At 40.9% G+C, this 21794-nt stretch overlaps 1 protein-coding gene across 1 annotated transcript in view; it reads right to left on the reverse strand.

Annotated features, from left to right (window-relative positions):
- Nucleotides 1-21794, reverse strand: part of LRP1B (LDL receptor related protein 1B) — a 1659362-nt gene that overhangs the window by 218534 nt on the left and 1419034 nt on the right. The window contains exons 56-60 of the mRNA XM_069732880.1: nt 16624-16807; nt 13117-13202; nt 11310-11432; nt 10542-10723; nt 9825-10024 (exon numbers count right to left, since the gene is read on the reverse strand). Of these exons, the coding sequence (XP_069588981.1) occupies nt 9825-10024; nt 10542-10723; nt 11310-11432; nt 13117-13202; nt 16624-16807 (775 nt within the window). The remainder of the gene's footprint in view (nt 1-9824; nt 10025-10541; nt 10724-11309; nt 11433-13116; nt 13203-16623; nt 16808-21794) is intronic.

A 21794-nucleotide genomic window follows, 5' to 3' on the forward strand; every position in this document is an offset into this window, starting at 1 on the left:
CAGTGCAGTCCAACACCCAACATCCCAGCTGATTGGATATTACCAGTGGTGGCCGAAAATTCTCGAATGCTGCTTTTACTGAAATGTAAGCAAAATTTACATAATAATAATAAATCACCAATTTGGTATCACCATTCGCCATGTCAATGTCCAATTTAATAAAGTGCACTTTGCCTTAAAGAGTAGCTGCCATTTTAATTGTTATTTCATAAATCAATACGACACATGAAAATAAGCAGCTTTGTAATATATCTTATCAGAAAAATCTGCTTCTTTATCAGCCGGGACTCATCATTCCTTCTTAAAATTCTAAATTCCAGGGTAAAATCTGTCTTCAGTGAAGACAGATTTTACTATTATTGAGATAGGTGATGGAAGTTACTACTGATAAGATCCTATGTATACGGAAAGGGGGAGGAGTGAGGAGGAGCTATATGTGTAGCTCTTCCTCCCCCTCACCTCCCCCCTTCCACATAGAACTTTATGAGCACCAACTGTCATCTCCTATCTCAGTAATGGAAAAATGTATCTTCACTAAAAACAGATTTTACCCTTAATTTGAGAATTTTTTAAAACTAATGACCACTCTTGGAATAGAAAGATGCAGAATTCTCTGATAAGATACAGTTAGGTCCATATATATTTGGACAGAGACAACATTTTTCTAATTTTGGTTATAGACATCACTACAATGAATTTTAAACAAAACAATTCAGATGCAGTTGAAGTTCAGACTTTCAGCTTTCATTTGAGGGTATCCACATTAAAATTGAATGAAGGGTTTAGGAGTTTCAGCTCCTTAACATGTGCCACCCTGTTTTTAAAGGGACCAAAAGTAATTGGACAGATTCAATAATTTTAAATAAAATGTTCATTTCTAGTACTTGGTTGAAAACCCTTTGTTGGCAATGACTGCCTGAAATCTTGAACACAAGGACATCACCAGACGCTGTGTTTCCTCATTTTTGACGCTCTGCCAGGCCTTCACTGCGGTGGTTTTCAGTTGCTGTTTGTTTGTGGGCCTTTCTGTCTGAAGTTTAGTCTTTAACAAGTGAAATGCTGCTCAATTGGGTGGAGATCAGGTGACTGACTTGGCCAATCAAGAATATTGCACTTCTTTGCTTTAATAAACTCCTGGGTTGCTTTGGCTTTATGTTTTGGGTCATTGTCCATCTGTAGTATGAAACGATGACCAATCAGTTTGGCTGCATTTGGCTGGATCTGAGCACACAGTATGTCTCTGAAGACCTCAGGATTCATTCGGCTGCTTCTGTCCTGTGTCACATCATAAATAAACACTAGTGACCCAGTGCCACTGGCAGCCATGCATGCCGAAGCCATCACACTGCCTCCGCCGTGTTTTACAGATGATGTGGTATGTTTTGGATCATGAGCTGTACTGCGCCTTCACCATACTTTTCTCTTTCCATCATTCTGGTAGAGGTTGATCTTGGTTTCATCTGTCCAAAGAATGTTCTTCCAGAACTGTGCGGCTTTTTTAGATGTTTTTTAGCAAAGTCCAGTCTAGCCTTTTTATTCTTGATGCTTATGAGTGGCTGCACCGTGCAGTGAACCCTCTGTAGTTACTTTCATGCAGTCTTCTCTTTATGGTAGATTTGGATATTGATACGCCGACCTCCTGGAGAGTGTTGGTCACCTGGTTGGCTGTTGTGAAGGGGTTTCTCTTCACCATGGAGATTATTCTGTGATCATCCACCACTGTTGCCTTCCGTGGGCGCCCAGGTCTTTTTGCATTGATGAGTTCCCCAGTGCTTTCTTTCTTTCTCAGTATGTATCAAACTGTAGATTTTGCCATTCCTAATATTGTAGCAAATTCTCGGATGGGTTTTTTCTGTTTTCGCAGCTTAAGGATGGCTTGTTTCACCTGCATGGAGAGCTCCTTTGACCTCATGTTTACTTCACAGCAAAACCTTTCAAATGCAGCACCACACCTCAAATCAACTCCAGGCCTTTTATCTGCTTAATTGAGAATGAAATAACGAAGGGATTGCCCACACGTGTCCATGAAATAGCCTTGGAGTCAATTGTCCAATTACCTTTGGTCCCTTTAAAAACAGGATGGCACGTGTTAAGGAGCTGATACTCCTAAACCCTTCATCCAATTTTAATGTGGATACCCTCAAATGAAAGCTGAACGTCTGAACTTCAACTGCATCTGAATTGTTTTGTTTAAAATTCATTGTGGTAATGTCTATAACCAAAATTAGAAAAATGTTGTCTCTGTCCAAATATATATGGACCTAACTGTATATTACAAAGTTTCATATTTCCATATATACTATTGATTTATGAAATAAGGATTAAAATGAATGTTACTCTTTAAATAAACAAAACTACATAAAAAGTAATCCGAAGAATGTTAAATCCACCCCCAAATTTTAATGTTAAAAACTATATAGCTTGAATTGCAAAAAAAAAACCCGAAAATAAAAAAAATGACAAAGACCTGCAACTATATCCACTAAAAAGTAAAAAGTTATAGCTTTTGAAGGGTGAGGAGGAAAAATTGAAAGGTGTCGCCAAGGGGTCTGAATACATCTGCATCCGGCTGGGCTCCCATGATATTAACTTATTCAGTGCTTGAAGGGTCCAATAGTAAGTAGGAAAAAAACAAGATTGTTACAGGGGACCTAAAAAAAAATTGGTCGCCCGACCCAAACAATCCATAAACTATAGCAATATCACACGTCATCCTTTTTATGAGCCGTCATAAAATCATCTACCGGAGTCAAAAGCAAGGAAAAACCATTAGAAAGTAACTTTTCTTTTTTTTCCCCTACAAGCTTTTTGCAGAGTTATTTTCCATTAATTGCACAGTATTATGCAACAATATCTACATGGAATTCATATTTATTAAGTGACATTGTATCTAATGTCACACTTATTCCAAGCTGGAGAAAATAATACTAGAAAGTTAGACACATTAGCAGAAAATATTATAAAGCCGATATCCATTATGTCAAAATGTGTTATAATTGTTGGTTTCTGTGGAGTTCCAGCTATGTGCGGTGATTATCATCCTAGCTGTCAAGCCTCCTGGAAAAGGCAATATAATTCAATGTTTTACTGGTTGGGATAGATCCCTATGGTAACCGGCTTTACTTTTCTGCTTGCCATTAGCTTTTATTGTGTTGTAAACAATAGCTCTTTCCTATTGTTATAAAGTAACAACCCATAAAATACACAACCTCGAATGTGCATAAAAACGTAAAAAAGGATGGCGGGTGCTTGGCCTAAAGCTCATTGATAACTCATGAACAATAAAAAATTGTTGTTGCGTTTTTTTTTTCCATGTTTTTTCACCGCCTTTCGCTAATTGCTTTGAATACTTTGCAATATAATCTTGTATCGCTTGTATGGTTCTGTATCAGCCTGTACGGAGGTAATTAGTTTTGCTCTGAAATATAGTAAAATGTTTAGGTGTTAGAGAAGAAGGGTTGAAAATGTTAATATATTAAAAAAAAATATATCTATTAGGGACATTGATAGAATCATAGAAGAAACGTTAAAATAAAAGATCAACACAGAATGTTTTTAATTTATTTATTTTATTTATTTTACAAAATGATAGGGCATCAGCAGATGGGAAAAATATTATTTTGTGTTACTACAGTGAAAGTGGATTAATATTATCATTTGCAAGTGAAAAGGTTAGAATGTGACATCTTATTTTATTGCCTGAGCCAAGATAAGCAGTGATAACAATGGTGATAGAGTGGGGACAGCTGGTACAGAACAGGATTGTTAATGGAAGGATGGTGATTTGATATTATATTAGAGAGGAGCAGATCTTTTGAATTTGCCGGGTTCAACAAATTTTCCTTGAGAATTCAATATGCGGCAAATCTAAATACTAGAAGACTTGTAATTATTTGGAAAATACAAATGTAGAGGAGAGGAAAGAGAGATGCAGAGAGAGAAACAGAGAGAACCTCACTAACCAAAAGAGACTATACCTTACAGGAGAGTAGACTAAGAGGACCCCACTGACCATAAGCACTTTCTTTCTACAGGAGAGAAAGAAGAATCTGCTGACATAAGAGCCTACACTCTACAGGAGAAAAAGAGAGCACCTCACTGGCCATAGGAGCTTACACTCTAGAGGAGAGAAAGAGGACTCTGCTGACCTTAAGAGCTTACACTCTACAGAAGAGAGAGACCATAAGAGCTTACAAGCTCAAAGAGAAAGGAAGTGATAGAGGACATGACTGACCATAAAAGCATACACTCTATAGGAGAGATGACACTGCTCAACATAAGAGCTTATAGTCCACGGGAGAGAAATGGAGAGTTCCCGGTTGACTATAAAAGCGTACACTTTACAGGAGAGAAAGAGCAGACTCTGTTGACCATAAGAGCTTACACTCTGCAGGCGAGAAAGAGGACTCCGCAGACCATAAGAACTTACACTCTACAGAAGAGAAAGAGAGGACATCACTGACCATAAGAGCTTACACTTTACAGGAGAGAAAGAGTGGATGCCGTTGACAATAAGAGCTTACACTCTAAAGGGGAAAAAGAGAGGATATCACTGACCATAAGAGCTTACACTCTGCAGGAGAGAAAGAGAGGACTCTGTTGACCATAAGAGCTTACACTCTACAGGAGAGAAAGAGAGGACTTCACTGACCATAAGAGCTTACACTCTACAGGAGAGAAAGAGAGGACCTCGATGACCATAAGAGCTTACACTCTACAGGGGAAAAAGAGAGGATATCACTGACCATAAGAGCTTACACTTTACAGGAGAGAAAGAATGGACGCCATTGACAATAAGACCTTACACTCTACAGGGGAAAAAGAGAGGATATCACTGACCATAAGAGCTTATACTCTGCAGGAGAGAAAGAGAGGACTCTGTTGATCATAAGAGCTTACACTCTGCAGAAGAGAAAGAACGGACATCGCTGACCATAAGAGCTTACACTCTACAGGAGAGAGAGTGTTACCTAGTGACTCTGAAGATATAAAACTGCTCTGCCGTGCAAACCGCTCCACAGGGAACCACTGATCTGTGATGCTCCCGGTACTGACCACCACTGTACAAGGTATGATAATTCGCTAGAAGTCATAGCTGCAGGGCATTATGGGTAAACCTGCACGCAACGGAAAGTAACTTAGGCCTGTTCTATGATGCTTCAGCTGTGCTGGGCAAGTTTTTCTTTTTTTGAACCATGAAGGGAAGAGTTCAAATTTGCGTGCAACCGCAAATTTCATGAAATCCATCTCAAATGCGATCTGCTCATCTCTGCATTACATATGTTCGGATTCCACTTATTCTGCTATAGAGCTTACCTTTTTGCCATTCTCATTCCTTTTTGGTTAGAATTGAAAAAAAACATTTGGATGAAGACGTTCTCTTAAGTTCACCTAGTTCACGTTCCTCAGATCCTCAGTAACTAAAACTTTTTTTGTCTCAACCCATTACATCTGAAGCAGCGCTATTAATGTACACTATGACTTTGGCAAAGCCTTGGCAGATGCAACGGTGGATATTAATCTGTGCTTAAATGTCATTACTCTAACTTCTCCCGATACGTAACATTTGTCGGGTCTCAGCAGACTTCGCTCAATTCAGCTAAAACATCTGCTAAAAATGCGCGGCAATCCGGTAAACAGGAAATCCGAAAAAGCAGGGGACTAGGAAGCAAAACAATTTAGATTCCCGTGTGCCCCCGGACCGACACATCTCAGCGCTACATCACTCAACTGACAATGACAGCGGAATGGAAATGAAGTTAGAAGAGATGTGGAGGTTCCTGCAACATTAAAGTCTATCGGTTACCCACTCACCGCTCCGAGTGGGAGCTGAAGGCATCAGGACTGAGATTAGTCAAATGTCAGGAACCAGGGACTGATCTTGTATCTCTTGCTCCAGTGATGTCACAGGGTCATAATTAATAGATTTCTGTGTTCCTTAATGATCCATAGGCACACACTATGTAAATTATGTTTTTTTTTATTAACCAAACCAAATGTCTCTTATAAGTGAGAAATTTCTTGGACTAAGAAGAGTAGATAATATATCCATAATACACATCCTATACCTAAAAAATATTCACGTCTACAATATTACACCACAAGACGGCAGAGAGCCTATCTATATGAGGGAGACTTCATGGCTTGGTTCACACATGATGCATTTGGTGTGTATTTAACACGTGGATTTTGAGCAATTTGTATGTTTTTGATGTTGCAGATTTTCTGCTACAATTAGCTAAATTTGTTCACATGTTTTTTTCACTTCAGTTTTTCATGCGCTTTTTTACATGGGTTTTTATTTGTTTTTTTAACCCTTTTGGTAGTTCAGATTTCAAAGAAACTTCCTGGTATTTTGGTTTGATATACTAATTTGTGGATTACATGATTTTTAACCCCTTTCCCCCATCGGACAGAATAGTACATCCAATGGCAGATCCCCTGCTTTGATGTGGGCTCCGGCGGTGAGCCCGCATCAAAGCCGGGACATGTCAGCTGTTTTGAACAGCTGACACGTGCCCGCAATAGGCGCAGGTGGAATGGCGATCCACCCGCACCTATTAACTAGTTAAATGCCGCTGTCAAACTCTGACAGCAGCATTTAAAAAGCGCTTCCGGCCATCGGGCTGGAAATACGCGCACTGCTAACCCCCGTCACGTGATCGAGGGTCAGCAGTGCATCGCCATGACAACCAGAGGTCTCCAGCAGACCTCTATGCTGTGAGTGCCACCCTGAGGTCAGAGCTATTAGCAATTGTGTAAATCAGCGACATAGGAGCGATCTGAGCATCGCTCCTATGTAACAGAGCTGATCAGTCTATGCCAGGTTCTAGCCTCCCATGGAGACTATTGAAGCAAGGCAAAAGTAAGAAAACATGTTTTTAAAAATATGTAAAAAATAAAAATATATAAAAGTTCAAATCACCCCCGTTCACCCCATTCAAAATAAAACAATAAAAAAATCAAACATACACATATTTGGTATTGCTGCATTCAGAATCGCCCGATCTATCAATAAAAAAGAAAATAATTAACCTGATCGCTTAACGGCGTAGCGAGAGAAAAAATCAAAACGCCTGAATTACATTTTTATGGTCGCCGTGACATTGCTTTAAAATGCAATAACGGGCGATCAAAAGAACATATCTGCAACAAAATGGTATCATTAAAACAATCAGCTCGTCCTGCAAAAAATAAGCCCTCACCTGACCCCAGATTACGAAAACTGGAGACGCTAGGGGTCTCAGAAATTGAGCTTTTTTTTTAGCAAAGTTTGCATTTTTTACAGCTTAGATAAAATAGAACCTAGACATATTTGGTGTCCATGAACTTGTAATGACCTGGAGAATCATAATGGCAGGCCAGTTTAGCATTTAGTGAACCTAGCAAAAAAGCCAAACAAAAAACAAGTGTGGGATTGCACTTTTTTTTTGCAATTTCACAGCACTTGGAATTTTGTTCCTGTTTTCTAGTACACGACATGGTAAAACCAATGGTGTCGTTCAAAAGTACAACTCGTCCCGCAAAAAATAAACCCTCACATGGCCATATTGAAGGAAAAATAAAAAATAAAGTTATGGCTCTGGGAAGGTGGGGAGGGAAAAACGAAAATGCAAAACCGAAAAAAGCTTCGGTGGTTAAGGGGTTAAACTGCTTCCACTACGGAGAGTGACACTCCAGGCCTGGCATGTCAGAGTGAGGAGACTTATACGCCATGCATGCTCCTCTGGGAAATTAAATATGTAAATTGTCTCTTCAGAGTGGAAGAGAACTAGCACTCTAGCGCCACCTATTGGAAGTAGCAAAATGACACTAAGAATGTATATTTTTTTAACGTCTAGATTTTGCTGATTTCGTTCGAGTCCATGGGAAAAATCTGCAAATAAGATGCATATACAAAGCAAAAGAAATTAACATGTTACGGATCTCAAACACGTTCCGCAAGTCAGTTTACGCTGCATTAAAAAACAGCGCAGTGGGTGTGAGATTTCAATAAATCCCATTCACTTTACAGGAAATGTAGGAGGCAACAAAAATGCACCAAATACTCATGGTGGGAACCGAGCCTCCCAAAGAATCAGCCACCGGTCTGCTCATATTTTCCACACTTATTCCTGCGCCAATACTTGTATGAGCTCTGCTGAAGTCAACGGATCCTAGAGAAGTGTCCGAAAAGCCAAGCATGCATGATACCCAGCAGCTACTGGTCATACTTCGTCACGACCATACATTTCTTTGGATTCCATTGACTTCAATGGAGCCAACAATAATCTATGAGAACCCGAGAATGTGTAGTAACAAGTAGCTATTAAGGAAGCTTTATCAATCTGTTGAAGTCATTGGAGCTGATACAAGTCTATGAAAAGAAGAAAATGTTCAGCAACAAGCAGCTATGCCACGGTCAAAGACTTTTACGGACTCTATTAAAGTCAAGGAAGCCCACGGTAGTCTATGGCCATCAGAGCATGTGCAGCAACTAGCCATTCTCATGCAAGCTCTGCCAATTAGTGTTGAGCATTCCGATACCGCAAGTATCGGGTATCGGCCGATATTTGCGGTATCGGAATTCCGATACCGAGTTCCGATATTTTTGCGATATCGGGAATCGGGATCGGGATGAATATTTATGTGTAAAATAAAGAATAAAAATAAAAAATATGGATATACTCACCCTCGGACGCGCCCTGGTTGTAACCACTGGAAACGGCAGCCTCCGTTCCTAAGAATGAGTGAGTGAAGGACCTGCGATGACGTCGCGGCTTGTGATTGGTCACGTGAGCGGTCACATGAGCGGTCACGCGACCAATCACAAGCCGCAACGTCATCGAAGGTCCTGCACCCTGCATTCTTAGGAACGGAGGCTGCCGGTTACACCGCTAAGGTCCAGGGTCCGCCGGAGGGGTGAGTATATCCATATTTTTTATTTTTATTCTTTATTTTTTACATGAATAGGGATCCCAGGGCCTGAAGGAGAGTTTCCTCTCCTTCAGACCCTGGGAACCATTCCAGGATCACTTCCGATATTTGTGTCCCATTGACTTGTATTGGTATCGGGTATCGGGTATCGGCGATATCCGATATTTTTCGGATATCGGCCGATACAATCCGATACCGATACTTTCAAATATTGGGAGGAATCGCTCAACACTACTGCCAATTCCATAGGCATTGTAGGGAGGTCATACAGGCACATGGAGGCCACACACACTACTGAGCATCTTTTCCTTGTCATGATACGTTTCCACTGAAGTTGGATCAGCCTGTAATTTGATTTTCCATTTTGATTTTGAGTATCATTCCAAATCCAGACCTCCGTGGGCTATTCATTTTGATTGACATTGATAATTGTTATGTTTTATTGTTCTGAACACATTCCACTATGCAATGAATAAAAATTTGCAACTGCAATATTTCATTCAGAGATATCTAGGATGTGGTATGTTAGTGTTCCCTGTATTTTTTGGGCAATATATATATATATATATATATATATATATATATATATATATATATTTATTTATATTTATAGAGTTTTATAATCAATTTTTGTTGATAATGAATAAAAAAAATTAAAGGTCCATTAGATCAGTTGCAAATTCAGTCTTTAAATTAAATGATTTATATAAACTGTGCAGTAATAATTATTATTATAATTTTAAATGAAAAATACATGTAAAATGATACATTCATAATAGTTCCCATGCTCACCTTTATCCCATTACCTCACTCGTTTTTTAATATTGTAATATTCATAAATGTGAGAAATACATAAATGTGAGATTACACGAGGTGGATCATGAGCCCCGCTGAGCCGCGCTTCCTACCTTTGTGTCGATGGAATCCGTCCATGTCTGAGAATTCAATATGATTCTCATCAGCCCAGTAAATTCTCCTGTTGACATAATCTATCGTCATGGCCGTCGGTCTGGAAATCATTGTTTCTATGACAACGCTTTGATTGGATCCATCCATCCCAACGCGCCCGACGTGAGGATACTCGCAGCAGTCTATCCAGTACAAATACCTATGCGGAGTTAATAAACAAGATGTTTACTTGAGTTTCCAATATTTATTTTATGTCCTACGCGCCCGATATGAGGGGAGCAAAGGTGGAAACGGGCGGCTGCGATATTTATTGAACTACAGCAATGTCACTCAAGGCTTCTGACACCTTCTCCTTTTTTTTTCATGTTATGTCATAGGATATTCAATCACAGAAGGAGAAAATAAATAATACAAATCTCTACTTTTGTTTTTGAGTAAATGCATTTATTTTATAATTCAAATTAAATACTGCAAAGTAATAAAAAAAAAGATCTGATGTAAAATTCTGGCTACCGGCAGCGGCCACTAGAGGCAGATGGGAGCGAACATTACTATTATACATAGGATCCAGTAATATATCCACATCCTGTATTCAGCTAGCTCCTAAGCTCCCCCTAGTGGTGGCTGCCGGAAGACAAAATTCCAGAATAATAATTGACTCTTCACAAAAATAAAATAACAACAAAAAACAGATTTTTTTGAATTGTGAGTAATACCTTGATTGGGGATCTAGTGATAAATCTCTTAGAAACTTAATTGTTTTGGTAACAAGTATGGTGGGGAATAATCCATCCAGCTTGGAAACTTCAATAACTCTCTTCTCCGTATCAAACCAATAGAGGTTCTTCCCAATCCAATCCACGGCAAGTGCGTTGGGTATAGCGGTGTTATGTATTACCTTAAAGAGGAACAGAAGAAAGCAAGTGGATCAAACTTTTTTAGAGCCTGTTCAACTAGTTTCTGTATTTCTTACATCATACAGTAGGGATTAGAACGTGCTGAAGGATTTTTATGAGGTTTGCAACCTCAGTCATGGTCATAACAAGAAAAACATGCAAGCAACCATTGTGGGCATCAGGTGGTCTGGAAAAAAAAAGGGGAAAGCAACCGTTTCATGTATACAGTTCTTATGCAGACTTATGTGTCTCCGTGGTTACAGACTACAAACAGTTCTTTTTTTTGTAGTCTGTAGATATTTTTATTATTCTAGATGTAGAAAATTATTGATTGCATAGAGGGAAACACCTATTAAATAGTTATGAAAGGGACCATATACAGAATCACATCTTCTTTTAAGCCCCTCACTATTTTCTGACTATGTTTTCTATTTAGTCATATAATGAGCTTCACCTGATACTCATATATATATATATATATATATTATTATTTTAGGGTAGGGAATATGCTATGGAATACAGATCTTGTACATGGTGCTCCCAAAATGGAGGTTCTATAGATGTTACACTGAGGTCATGTCGTTGTACCTTTACGTCGCTGCCGTTCACAAACATCCGATTAACGCGGCTTCCGTTGGATCTGCTGGAGTCGATCCAATAGACAACCTCTTCTCTGTAATCAAAGTCCATTGCAATTGCATTGTTTAATCCCTGACAAAGAATACAATCATTCTGATAATGTTGTTAAGCTGCCAGTAAATGGAAGGGCACAATTACACACATATATTATCATACGGTTCAAAAAAAAATTCAGAGAATGATACAATTAGACACGGATTTAGTTAAAAACATTAATGAGAAAATGTAAGCAATTTAGTTAATGCATAAATTTTTGCACAAGGAACAAGTACAGATGTTGCTACTGCTTCATTGCTATCTCACAAAAGGTGCTGCTATTGTTTAAGTCCTGGGTTTTTGACACCTTCCTAAAACACATCACAAAGTTTAATTAGTGTTTTGCAGAATAGATGTAATTAGCTGCAGTTTTTGTTTCCACCACTAGGTGAAGCCTTACAGCAATGTGCTGAACAGCACGACAAGTGGTCAGGCGGGGAACTGCAAATAAAATGTATCAATAGGGAAACTCTGAAAGTTTTCCAAATAACAGAAAGAATATAATAAAGGGATTTTTTTCAATTATTGTTTTATTGGAATGAATTCCACATTGTTAGTCAATTAGCAAGTCCCAGAAGAGATACCATAGAGCATGAGCCACACGAATTTAAAGGGGTTGTTCCAAGCTTATAAGATATTCATAGGATTGGAATAATTTACTGATGGAGGATCAAACTGATTGGATCTCGAGAAAAGTGTTCTCCGGAGCCCAGACATTGTGCATGAGTTTGTCTAATACATTTTTCTTGCAGCACCCAACCTGGCCACACGTTGTGCTGCTCAATAGAATGCACAGTAATACATGGGGCTGCTGGAGACTCGGCTAGTTCTCAAGATCCCAGTGATCAGATCACCATTGATCAAAAAGTAATACCCTGTCTTTAGGGTGGGGGATAACTTACAATCTTGGGACAAGCTAGAATGTAAATACCAGAATAAAAGGCATGACAGCCACTGTGGGGCCCAACTGTGTAGGGGGGGGCTACCATTAAAGTGTAAGAGGGGATGGAAAGGGGAAGGAATGACAGAGGATAATGGCCAGTAAATGGCTGAAGAAGCAAGGAACCTTGAGGAGTTCTGGACCTTTTGAGAAGTAAATGACTAAGGCCTCTTTCACCCTTCCATCATTTTCCTTCCATCGAAATCCGTTGAGTTTTGAAAAAAACAGGGTCCTGCAAATTTTTCTGCAGGATCCTGCATTTTCCCATAGGCTTGCATTAGTGACGGATTGTGACGGATGGCCATCCGTTTCATCCGTCGTGCACTGGATCCGGCGGAAAATAGCAGTCCGTCGTGCGGAGAAAATGTTCAGAGGAACGTTTCTTCAGCACGTCGGAAAATCACTCAGCGACGGGTCCTGCCCTGTCCGTCGTTGGCTATAGTGGAAGCCTATGGACGCAGGATCCGTCACTGACCGTCACACACAGGAATCCAGCGACGTATCCCGTTTTTTCAATCTGAGCATGTCCAGAACGATTTTTCATTTCAGGGAAAAATTCTCTCTCTCTCTTGTCATGCTACTGGATGCGTTTCATCTGTTTACCAATCTTTTTACAACGTCCGTCGATACGTCACGCTGACGTATTATGACGGAAGTGTGAAAAAAGCCTAATTCTTCTCTGCTACCTCTTGATCCGTGACTATTACCTCTAAATATCATGTCATGTTGAATAGGAACGCGTTTTTCCAGCACAAATATTCACATTGCAAAACATCTAACCTGCTTCAGCATAGTGTAGTTAGATCCATCCGTGCTCATTCTTCTTATTTCATGGTGGTCAGCGAGGAGGAGAAAAGGGTCTTCCGCTAAACTCAAGAAAAAGTTACATTTCACTTTAGCCACTGAACAAAACACATTGAAAAGTTTACACCGAATCTTCTGGAAAGCAGCAAGTGCTACAAATCCTGCGTGGCAATTATTATGAGGTCTAAGACAATTAATAGGAAACCAATTACAGTCCCCGCGAGGGCTGTACTCAAGTGTCTGGACATTTCTAACAGCAGGAGCAACACACGAGTGGTTTTCAAGGTGACAACTCACTAACCTATATAGCGATGACTGCATAAGTTGGCACCTAATTTTCCACATGCTGAGAGAGTCGATTTTGATAATTACTGAGTTTTTCCACTTTTAAAATAGGGGTCTCCAAACGATGGGACTCATGTAATATAACAAAATCTGCTTAACCCTCACCCTCCACTGTTCCAGGGTCAGCTCTGTGCCGCTGCTTCTGCCTTGGTGTTTTGGCTGCAATGGTGACGTCACATTGACAGTGCACATCATCGTTTCAGCCAATCACTGAGATCACCGATTCATGCCATCTACATCAGAGTCGTTGAGCTCAACGATTGGCTGCAGTGGTGATATCACGATGACAGTGCCCATCACCGCTGCAGCTAATCACTAAGATCTATGGCTCATGCCATCTATATCAATATAACCACTGAGTTTAGTGTTCAGCTGCAGTGGTGACATCACGTTGACAGTGCATATTACTGCCGCAGCCAGATACTGAGAACAGGTCTTGTCGGCAAAGCCGCTGAGCTCGGTGTTTGGCTGCAGTGGTGACGTCACATCGACAGTGCACATCACATCTGTGATTAGCAGCAGTGATGATTTGTGCTGTCCCCATGATGTCACCATTGAACCCAAAACACAAATACAGTAGCAGTGGCGGAGCGTCGTGGGAAAACCCGTTAAAAGGGCATGTAAGCTTTTGCAATCGTTGTTTTGGCTCCAATGCAACTATAATGAGAAAGAAAGCAACTAATTCTTGCTAAACATAACACTGTGGGATCAGGTTACATACAGTTTTTTCAAAATTAACTGTTTTGGATTATTTTATAAGCATTGGAGCAATTAAAAAAATTGCAATATCATGCATCCCCTTAAAAGTACAAAAATGTGTTAGTATGTAATGAAAAGTAAGGTTACAATAAAGAAGTTTATCCCTCCTAAAAAAAAAAAGAATAAAAATGTGTAAATAAAATTGCTTGTTTGCAGCAAACAGAAAACACCAAGCATTTAAACTAGTACAAAGAGTGTCATTAAAGGGAACCTGTCAGCACGGTTTTACACAAGCAGGGAGTAATGTGGCTGTGCAGGAGATTGTCAACTTATTAATGTCAACCTTATTTGTAGAGATCCGCTAATTCAGTCATATGCAAATTAGGCTGGAAGTGCATTGGGAGCGTGTCAATGCACTTAGGAGAACCAGTCTGACTTGTTGAAAAAAAAGGTATCAATGTATGGAGGGACAACCTCACATATATGAACTCGGGAGATAGAAATTAATAATTTTTTTTTATAGATCGGTTATAATATTTACGGGTTTCGAAGTTATCTAACTTCTTCCTCAGGATACAACCTCTGTGGACTATGACTGTGCCCTGAGGAAGAAGTTGGATAACTTTGAAACGCGTAAATTTTATAACTGCATAATAAAAAAATGGTATTTATTAATCTCCATCTCCTGAGTCCATTGGTGGGAGTCCACCAGCAGCGCAAAGAAAACCTCTTGATTTCCACACCGCTAATCTTCCTCTGGCCCTTTGACCCGAGGTTTGCAGTATCTGGTATCTGCCTAGAGATTGTTGCACATGTGACACCATCAGGTGAGCGAGCACTTCTTTTTTCTAATGAATATTAATACTGGATAAAACCCTATTTGCGCTTTCTTTGCTCCACATTCTTCTCTGACAAGCTCCTATATAGCCATACTACTAGTTCTGTGGGTACAAATGTGCTGACCGGTTCCCTTTAAGATACACAACAACCAATCAGAATCCACCTGTTATATTTTGAGAGATCATCAACAGAAAGAAAGTGATTAGTGATGAGCGAGCATGATACGATAAGGTGTTAGCACGTGAGCATGCTCACGTGCCAACTGCATGCTCGTAAAATATGTTCAAGTCCCCGAGGCTGCATGCCTCACATCTGTTCGATAGCCGAAACACTTGCAGAGATTGTCTGTTTATTAGGCAATTCCTGTATGTGTTGTGGCTGTTGAAACAGCTGCGAGACATGCAGGCGCATGTACTCAAATATAGCATTCAAGCACACTGCAGACACTCGGTCAGCAACCGAGCATGCTCGGAGAAGACCACATTCGCTCATCACTAGTAGTAGTGACCTGATTTGCTTCCTTAGGCAACAAAAACTTTTGGAAAACTGTTTTTGCACTAGTTTTTGCGCATAAGGTCTGATCTTAGAGAACCCTGCGAGCTTAGAGAACACCTAGAACCTAGAGAACACCGAGAGCTTAGAGAACACCACAAGCTTAGAGAACACCGCAAGCTTAGAGAACACCGAGAGCTTAGAGAACACCAAGAGCTTAGAGAACACCGAGAGCTTAGAGAACACCGTAAACTTAGAAAACACCAAGAGCTTAGAGAACACCACGAGCTTAGAGAACACCGCTAGCCTAGAGAACACAGAGAGCTTAGAGAACACTGCAAGCTTAGATAACACCAAGAGTTTAGAGAACACCACCAGCTTAGAGAATACCGCATGCATAGAAAACACTGAGAGCTTAGAGAGCACCACGAGCTTAGAGAACACCGAGAGCTTAGAGAACACCGCAAGCTTAGAGAACACCGAGAGCTTAGAGAACATCGCGAGCTTGGAGAACACAGCAAGCTTAGATAACACCAAGAGTTTAGAGAACACCACAAGCTTAAAGAACACTGAGAGCTTAGAGAACACTGATTGCCTAGAGAACACCGAGAGCTTAGAGAACACCACAAGATTAGAGAACACCGCAAGATTAGAGAACACTGTGAGATTAGAGAAGACTGAGAGCTACTCTTAAAGGCATCATTACTACATACGTTAGAGCTCAGGAACATTTGAAGTCTTTGCCAGGAGTGTAGGACCTGTGCATTGATATGGGGTTATAAGTCCCTTATGCCTATGTAGACCGACACCCAAATCTTATTACCAGTTGTAAAGAAGTACAGGATTATGTGGTCGTCTTATAGGAATGTTTTTATATTGTACATGAAACTATTATTTGATCACTGTATGTTGGTTTTGGTATTTGAGAACAGCATGGTGGTCTTCTTACCTTCTTTTCTAAAAAATGTTAAGTTTTATTCTTCAAAAGATGCATAAAACAAAAATTGACTAAAATCACTGAGAAAGTTTTCAGCCGAACGCATACTGACATCTTATCTCCCCGCACATCACTCGTCATCTGTCACTACATAAATGCCTTTGTGATACCTGATAGAGATTTGCAGCCATTTTGATTTTCAGGGTGTATTTCATACCCGTCTGAACACAAGCACTTGTACGTCCCATATGTATTGATGCATTGCTGGCTACAGGGAAAACCGTCTGAACATTCATCAATGTCCACGCACGTCTTCCCATCATTCTTCAATCGAAATCCAGGCCAGCACTGACACTGTGGGAAACGGGGAAATGTACGAAAATATAAAAAATTATCTTTATTGTATAATTCATCTATCTATTCTCAATAAAAAAACCTATAAAAATACAATAATAATAATAATAATACAATTACAACAAATGACTCAAGTAACAAACTACTAAGTAAGCACTTTTATAACTCATTATACGTAACAAAGGCATCATTTGTCTATCTAATATCTCTTTGTCTTTTTATCTACAGTTTCTAGCTATCAGCAGATGTGTTCTTTCACTCTTAACCCCTTCATGACCTTTGGATTTTTCGTTTTTCCGTGTTTGTTTTTCGCTCCCCTCCTTCCCAGAGCCATAACTTTTTTTATTTTTCCGTTAATATGGCCATGTGAGGGCTTATTTTTTGTGGGACGAGTTGTACTTTTGAACAACATCATTGGTTTTACCATGTCGTGTACTAGAAAACGGGAAAAAAATTCCAAGTGCAGTGAAATTGCAAAACAAGGGCAATCCCACACTGGTTTTTTGTTTGGCTTTTTTGCTAGGTTCACTAAATGCTAAAACTGACCGGCCATTATGATTCTCCAGGTCATTATGAGTTCATAGACACCAAACATGTCTAGGTTATTTTTTATCTAAGTGGTGAAAAAAAATTCCAAACTTTGCTAAAAAAAAAAAAAATTTGCGCCATTTTCCGATACTCGTAGCGTCTCCATTTTTCATGATCTGGGGTCGGTTGAGGGCTTATTTTTTGTGTTCCGAGCTAATGTTTTTAATGATACCATTTTAGTGCAGATACGTTTTTTTGATCGCCCGTTATTGCATTTTAATGCAATGTCGCAGCGACCAAAAAAATGTAATTCTGGCATTTCAAATTTTTTTCTCGTTATGCCGTTTAACGATCAGGTTAATGCTTTTTTTTATTGATAGATTAGGCGATTCTGAACGTGGCGATACCAATTATGTGTAAGTTTGATTTTTTTTTTATTGATTTATTTTGACTGGGGGCGAAAGGGGGGTGATTTAAACTTTTATATTTTTTTTTATTTTTTTCACATTTTTTTTAACTTTTTTTTAAAACTTTTGCCATGCTTCAATAGCCTCCATGGGAGGCTAGAAACAGGCATAGCACGATCACCTCTGCTACATAGCAGAGATCTGATGTTCGCTGCTATGTAGCAGAATTGCACGTGTGCTGTGAGCGCCGACCACAGGGTGGCGCTCACAGCTACCGGCGATTAGTAACCATAGAGGTCTTAAGGACCTCTATGGTTACAATGTACAAGCATCACCGACCTCCGATCATGTGACGGGGGTCGGCGATGCGATCATTTCCGGCCGCCCGGCCGGAAGCGGTAGTTAATGCCGCTGTCTGCGTTTGACAGCGGCATTTAACTAGTTAATAGGCACGGGAAGATCGCGATTCCGCCCGCACCTATTACGGGCACATGTCAGCTGTTCAAAACAGCTGATATGTCCCGGCTTTGATGCGGGCTCACCGCCGGAGCCCGCATCAAAGCGGGGCTTCTGACCTCGGACGTACTATCCCGTCCGAGGTCAGAAAGGGGTTAATCTTACGCAGATTGTTTTAAGGACCCCCATTATTCTCAAACACAGATTCGATACATTATCACAATGCTAGAAAAACCCATGATATGCTGCAACAAATATCATAGCCATGTAACTTGTGGCTGCGTACAGACACAAGTAACATAAAAAATTCCCAACAATGTATTCTGCAAATTACCACTTCAGAGAGAAAGAGGACTTGGAAGCAGCGATCCTATAAGTCCCTTTAACGGGCCTTGCAATATGACTCAGGATAAAAGCTAAATCAGAATCTCAATTTGCAGACACGGTATTTTGGGCTATTGCCCCTCATCAGTGCAAAGCATGAGATCTGATTTGACTAGGTGAAAGGCTCTGGACTGAGGTCTAAATTTATTGATTTATCATCTACCTATCTATTATCTATCTATTATCTATCTCAATCTATCTATTATCAATCTACCATCTATCTATCTATCTATCTATCTATCTACTGTATCTATCCATTCATGCAGGGGTGCATTCGTGCACTTGTATTCGTGTATTTTTATTCAAAGTACTTTTTTTTCTAAGTACTGGGCAGTTATAACATGGCAGTTAGACAGGGCAGGAGACGGGTAAGACAATCTAAATCTATTCCCTATTCACTTGAAACAACACAAATACTCACCATATTTATTTGCATATTCTATATCCTGGCTGCTGCATTCACTCACATTCACCGCCCTTGCATTAACTCTCTACACTCCATCCATATCGGCCCCTCTGTCCTTGCCTCTCCTATGTATAGCACTCATGCTCTGTTCACATTGCTTAGCAGCGCAGATCCATTCAGTCCCACCATCCAACACAAGAGACGCTCTCACAAATCACTTAACCATCTGCTCACTCTTTCGATCCTCCTCCTCCTAGTTGCTGGAGACATCTCTCCAAACCCCGGCCCCCCATGTTATAGCCAGTCAAACCTCCCAATTGCTACACCCAGAAACCCCTCTAACCTTATTAATATTCCCTGCATGCCTTCTGTCTCTTTGAATTGTGCCCTTTGGAATTCTCGCTCTGTGTGTAATAAACTCTCCTTCATCCATGACTTCTTCCTTTCTAATTCTCTTAACCTCCTGGCTCTTACTGAAACCTGGATCCAGCAGTCAGACACCACCGCTGCTGCTGCTCTTTCATATGGTGCACTACACTTTTCTCATACCCCAAGATCGGACAACAGAGCAGGTGGAGGCGTTGGTCTGCTCCTTTCACCAAAATGTACTTTCCAAGTTATCCCCCAAGTACCCTCACTTGTCTTCCCTTCCTTTGAGGTCCATGTGGTCAGACTCTACGTCCCCTTCTCCATGCGAGTGGTGGTGGTGTATCGTCCTCCCGGCCCCTCTCATCAGTTCCTGGATCACTTTGCCACCTGGCTTCCACACTTTCTTTCCTGTGACACCCCCACCCTTATCATGGGTGATTTCAACATCCCTATTGCCTCTCCCCTCTCCCCATCTGCTTCTCACCTTTTGGCTCTAACCTCCTCTTTCGGCCTCTCGCAGCATACTAACTCGCCAACACATGAAGATGGAAACTCCCTTGACTTGGTCTTCTCCCGGCTTTGCTCAGTGGATGATTTCACAAACTCCCCTCTCCCACTCTCTGACCACCACCTTCTTTCATTCTCTATCAAGAACTGCCATCCCGCTCAGGTCACCCCCACTTTCCACACTTATAGAAACATACAGGCCATTAACACCCAGGAACTTATGAAGAACTTGCAGTCCTCATTGGCCCCAATCTCCTCCATCTCATGTCCTGATTCTGCTCTGAAGCATTACAATGAAACCCTGCAAAGTGCCCTGGATGAAGCTGCTCCTCCTATACATAAAACAACTCGGCACAGACGGCAACAACCGTGGCACACGCTGCAAACACGTTTCCTGCAGCGGTGCTCCAGGTGCGCAGAACGTCTGTGGAGAAAATCTAATCTACCCGAAGATTTCATCCATTATAAGTTCATGCTAAAGACATACAATTCTGCCCTTCACCTCTCCAAACAAACCTACTTCAACACCCTCATCACCTCCCTGTCCAATAACCCTAAACGTCTCTTTGACACGTTCCAGTCCCTACTCAACCCAAGAGCGCAGGCCCCAACCACGGATCTCCGTGCTGACAATCTGGCCAATTACTTCAAAGAAAAAATTGACCATATTCGACAGGAAATCATCTCCCAATCTCTTCATACCATGCACTGTCCTCCCTCCCCCACTGCATCTAGTTCACTCTCTGACTTTGAACCAGTTACAGAAGAAGAAGTAAGCAGGCTCCTTGCATCTTCTCGCCCGACCACTTGCACCAGTGACCCCATTCCGTCACATTTCCTCCAGTCCCTTTCCCCGGCTGTCACCTCTCACCTAACTAAAATATTCAACCTTTCCCTCACTTCCGGTATTTTTCCCTCCTCATTTAAGCATGCCATCATACATCCATTACTTAAAAAACCATCCCTCGACCAAAACTGTGCCGCTAATTATAGACCTGTCTCTAATCTTCCCTTCATCTCTAAACTCCTCGAACGCCTGGTCCACTCCCGTCTTACCCGCTATCTCTCAGATAACTCTCTTCTCGACCCTCTTCAATCTGGTTTCCGCTCTTTACACTCTACTGAAACTGCCCTCACTAAAGTCTCTAATGACCTACTAACAGCTAAATCTAATGGTCACTACTCCATGCTAATTCTCTTGGATCTCTCTGCAGCATTTGATACTGTGGATCATCAGCTCCTCCTCACTATGCTCCGCTCCATCGGCCTCAAGGACACCGTTCTCTCCTGGTTCTCCTCCTATCTCTCTGACCGATCCTTCACTGTATGTTTCGCTGGTTCCTCCTCCTCTCACCTTCCCCTTACTGTTGGGGTTCCTCAAGGATCAGTCCTAGGCCCCCTCCTCTTCTCTTTGTATACTGCCCCTATTGGACAAACAATCAGTAGATTTGGCTTCCAGTACCATCTCTATGCTGACGACACCCAACTATACACTTCTTCTCCTGATCTCACGCCTGCCTTATTAGAAAACACCAGTGATTGTCTTACCGCTGTCTCTAGCATCATGTCCTCCCTCTATCTGAAACTAAACCTGTCAAAAACTGAACTCCTCGTGTTTTCTCCCTCTACTAACCTACCTTTGCCTGACATTGCCATCTCCGTTTGCGGTTCCACCATTACTCCAAAGCAACATGCCCGCTGCCTTGGGGTCATCCTTGATTCTGACCTTTCATTCACCCCCCACATCCGATCACTGGCTCGCTCTTCTTACCTGCATCTCAAAAACATTTCTAGAATTCGCCCTTTTCTTACTTTCGACTCTGCAAAAACTCTTACTGTTTCACTTATTCATTCTCGTCTGGACTATTGTAACTCTCTACTAATCGGCCTCCCTCTTACCAAACTCTCCCCGCTCCAATCTGTCCTGAAT

Source organism: Ranitomeya imitator, chromosome 7, assembly GCF_032444005.1.
Source record: "Ranitomeya imitator isolate aRanImi1 chromosome 7, aRanImi1.pri, whole genome shotgun sequence".
Lineage (NCBI taxonomy): Eukaryota > Metazoa > Chordata > Amphibia > Anura > Dendrobatidae > Ranitomeya > Ranitomeya imitator.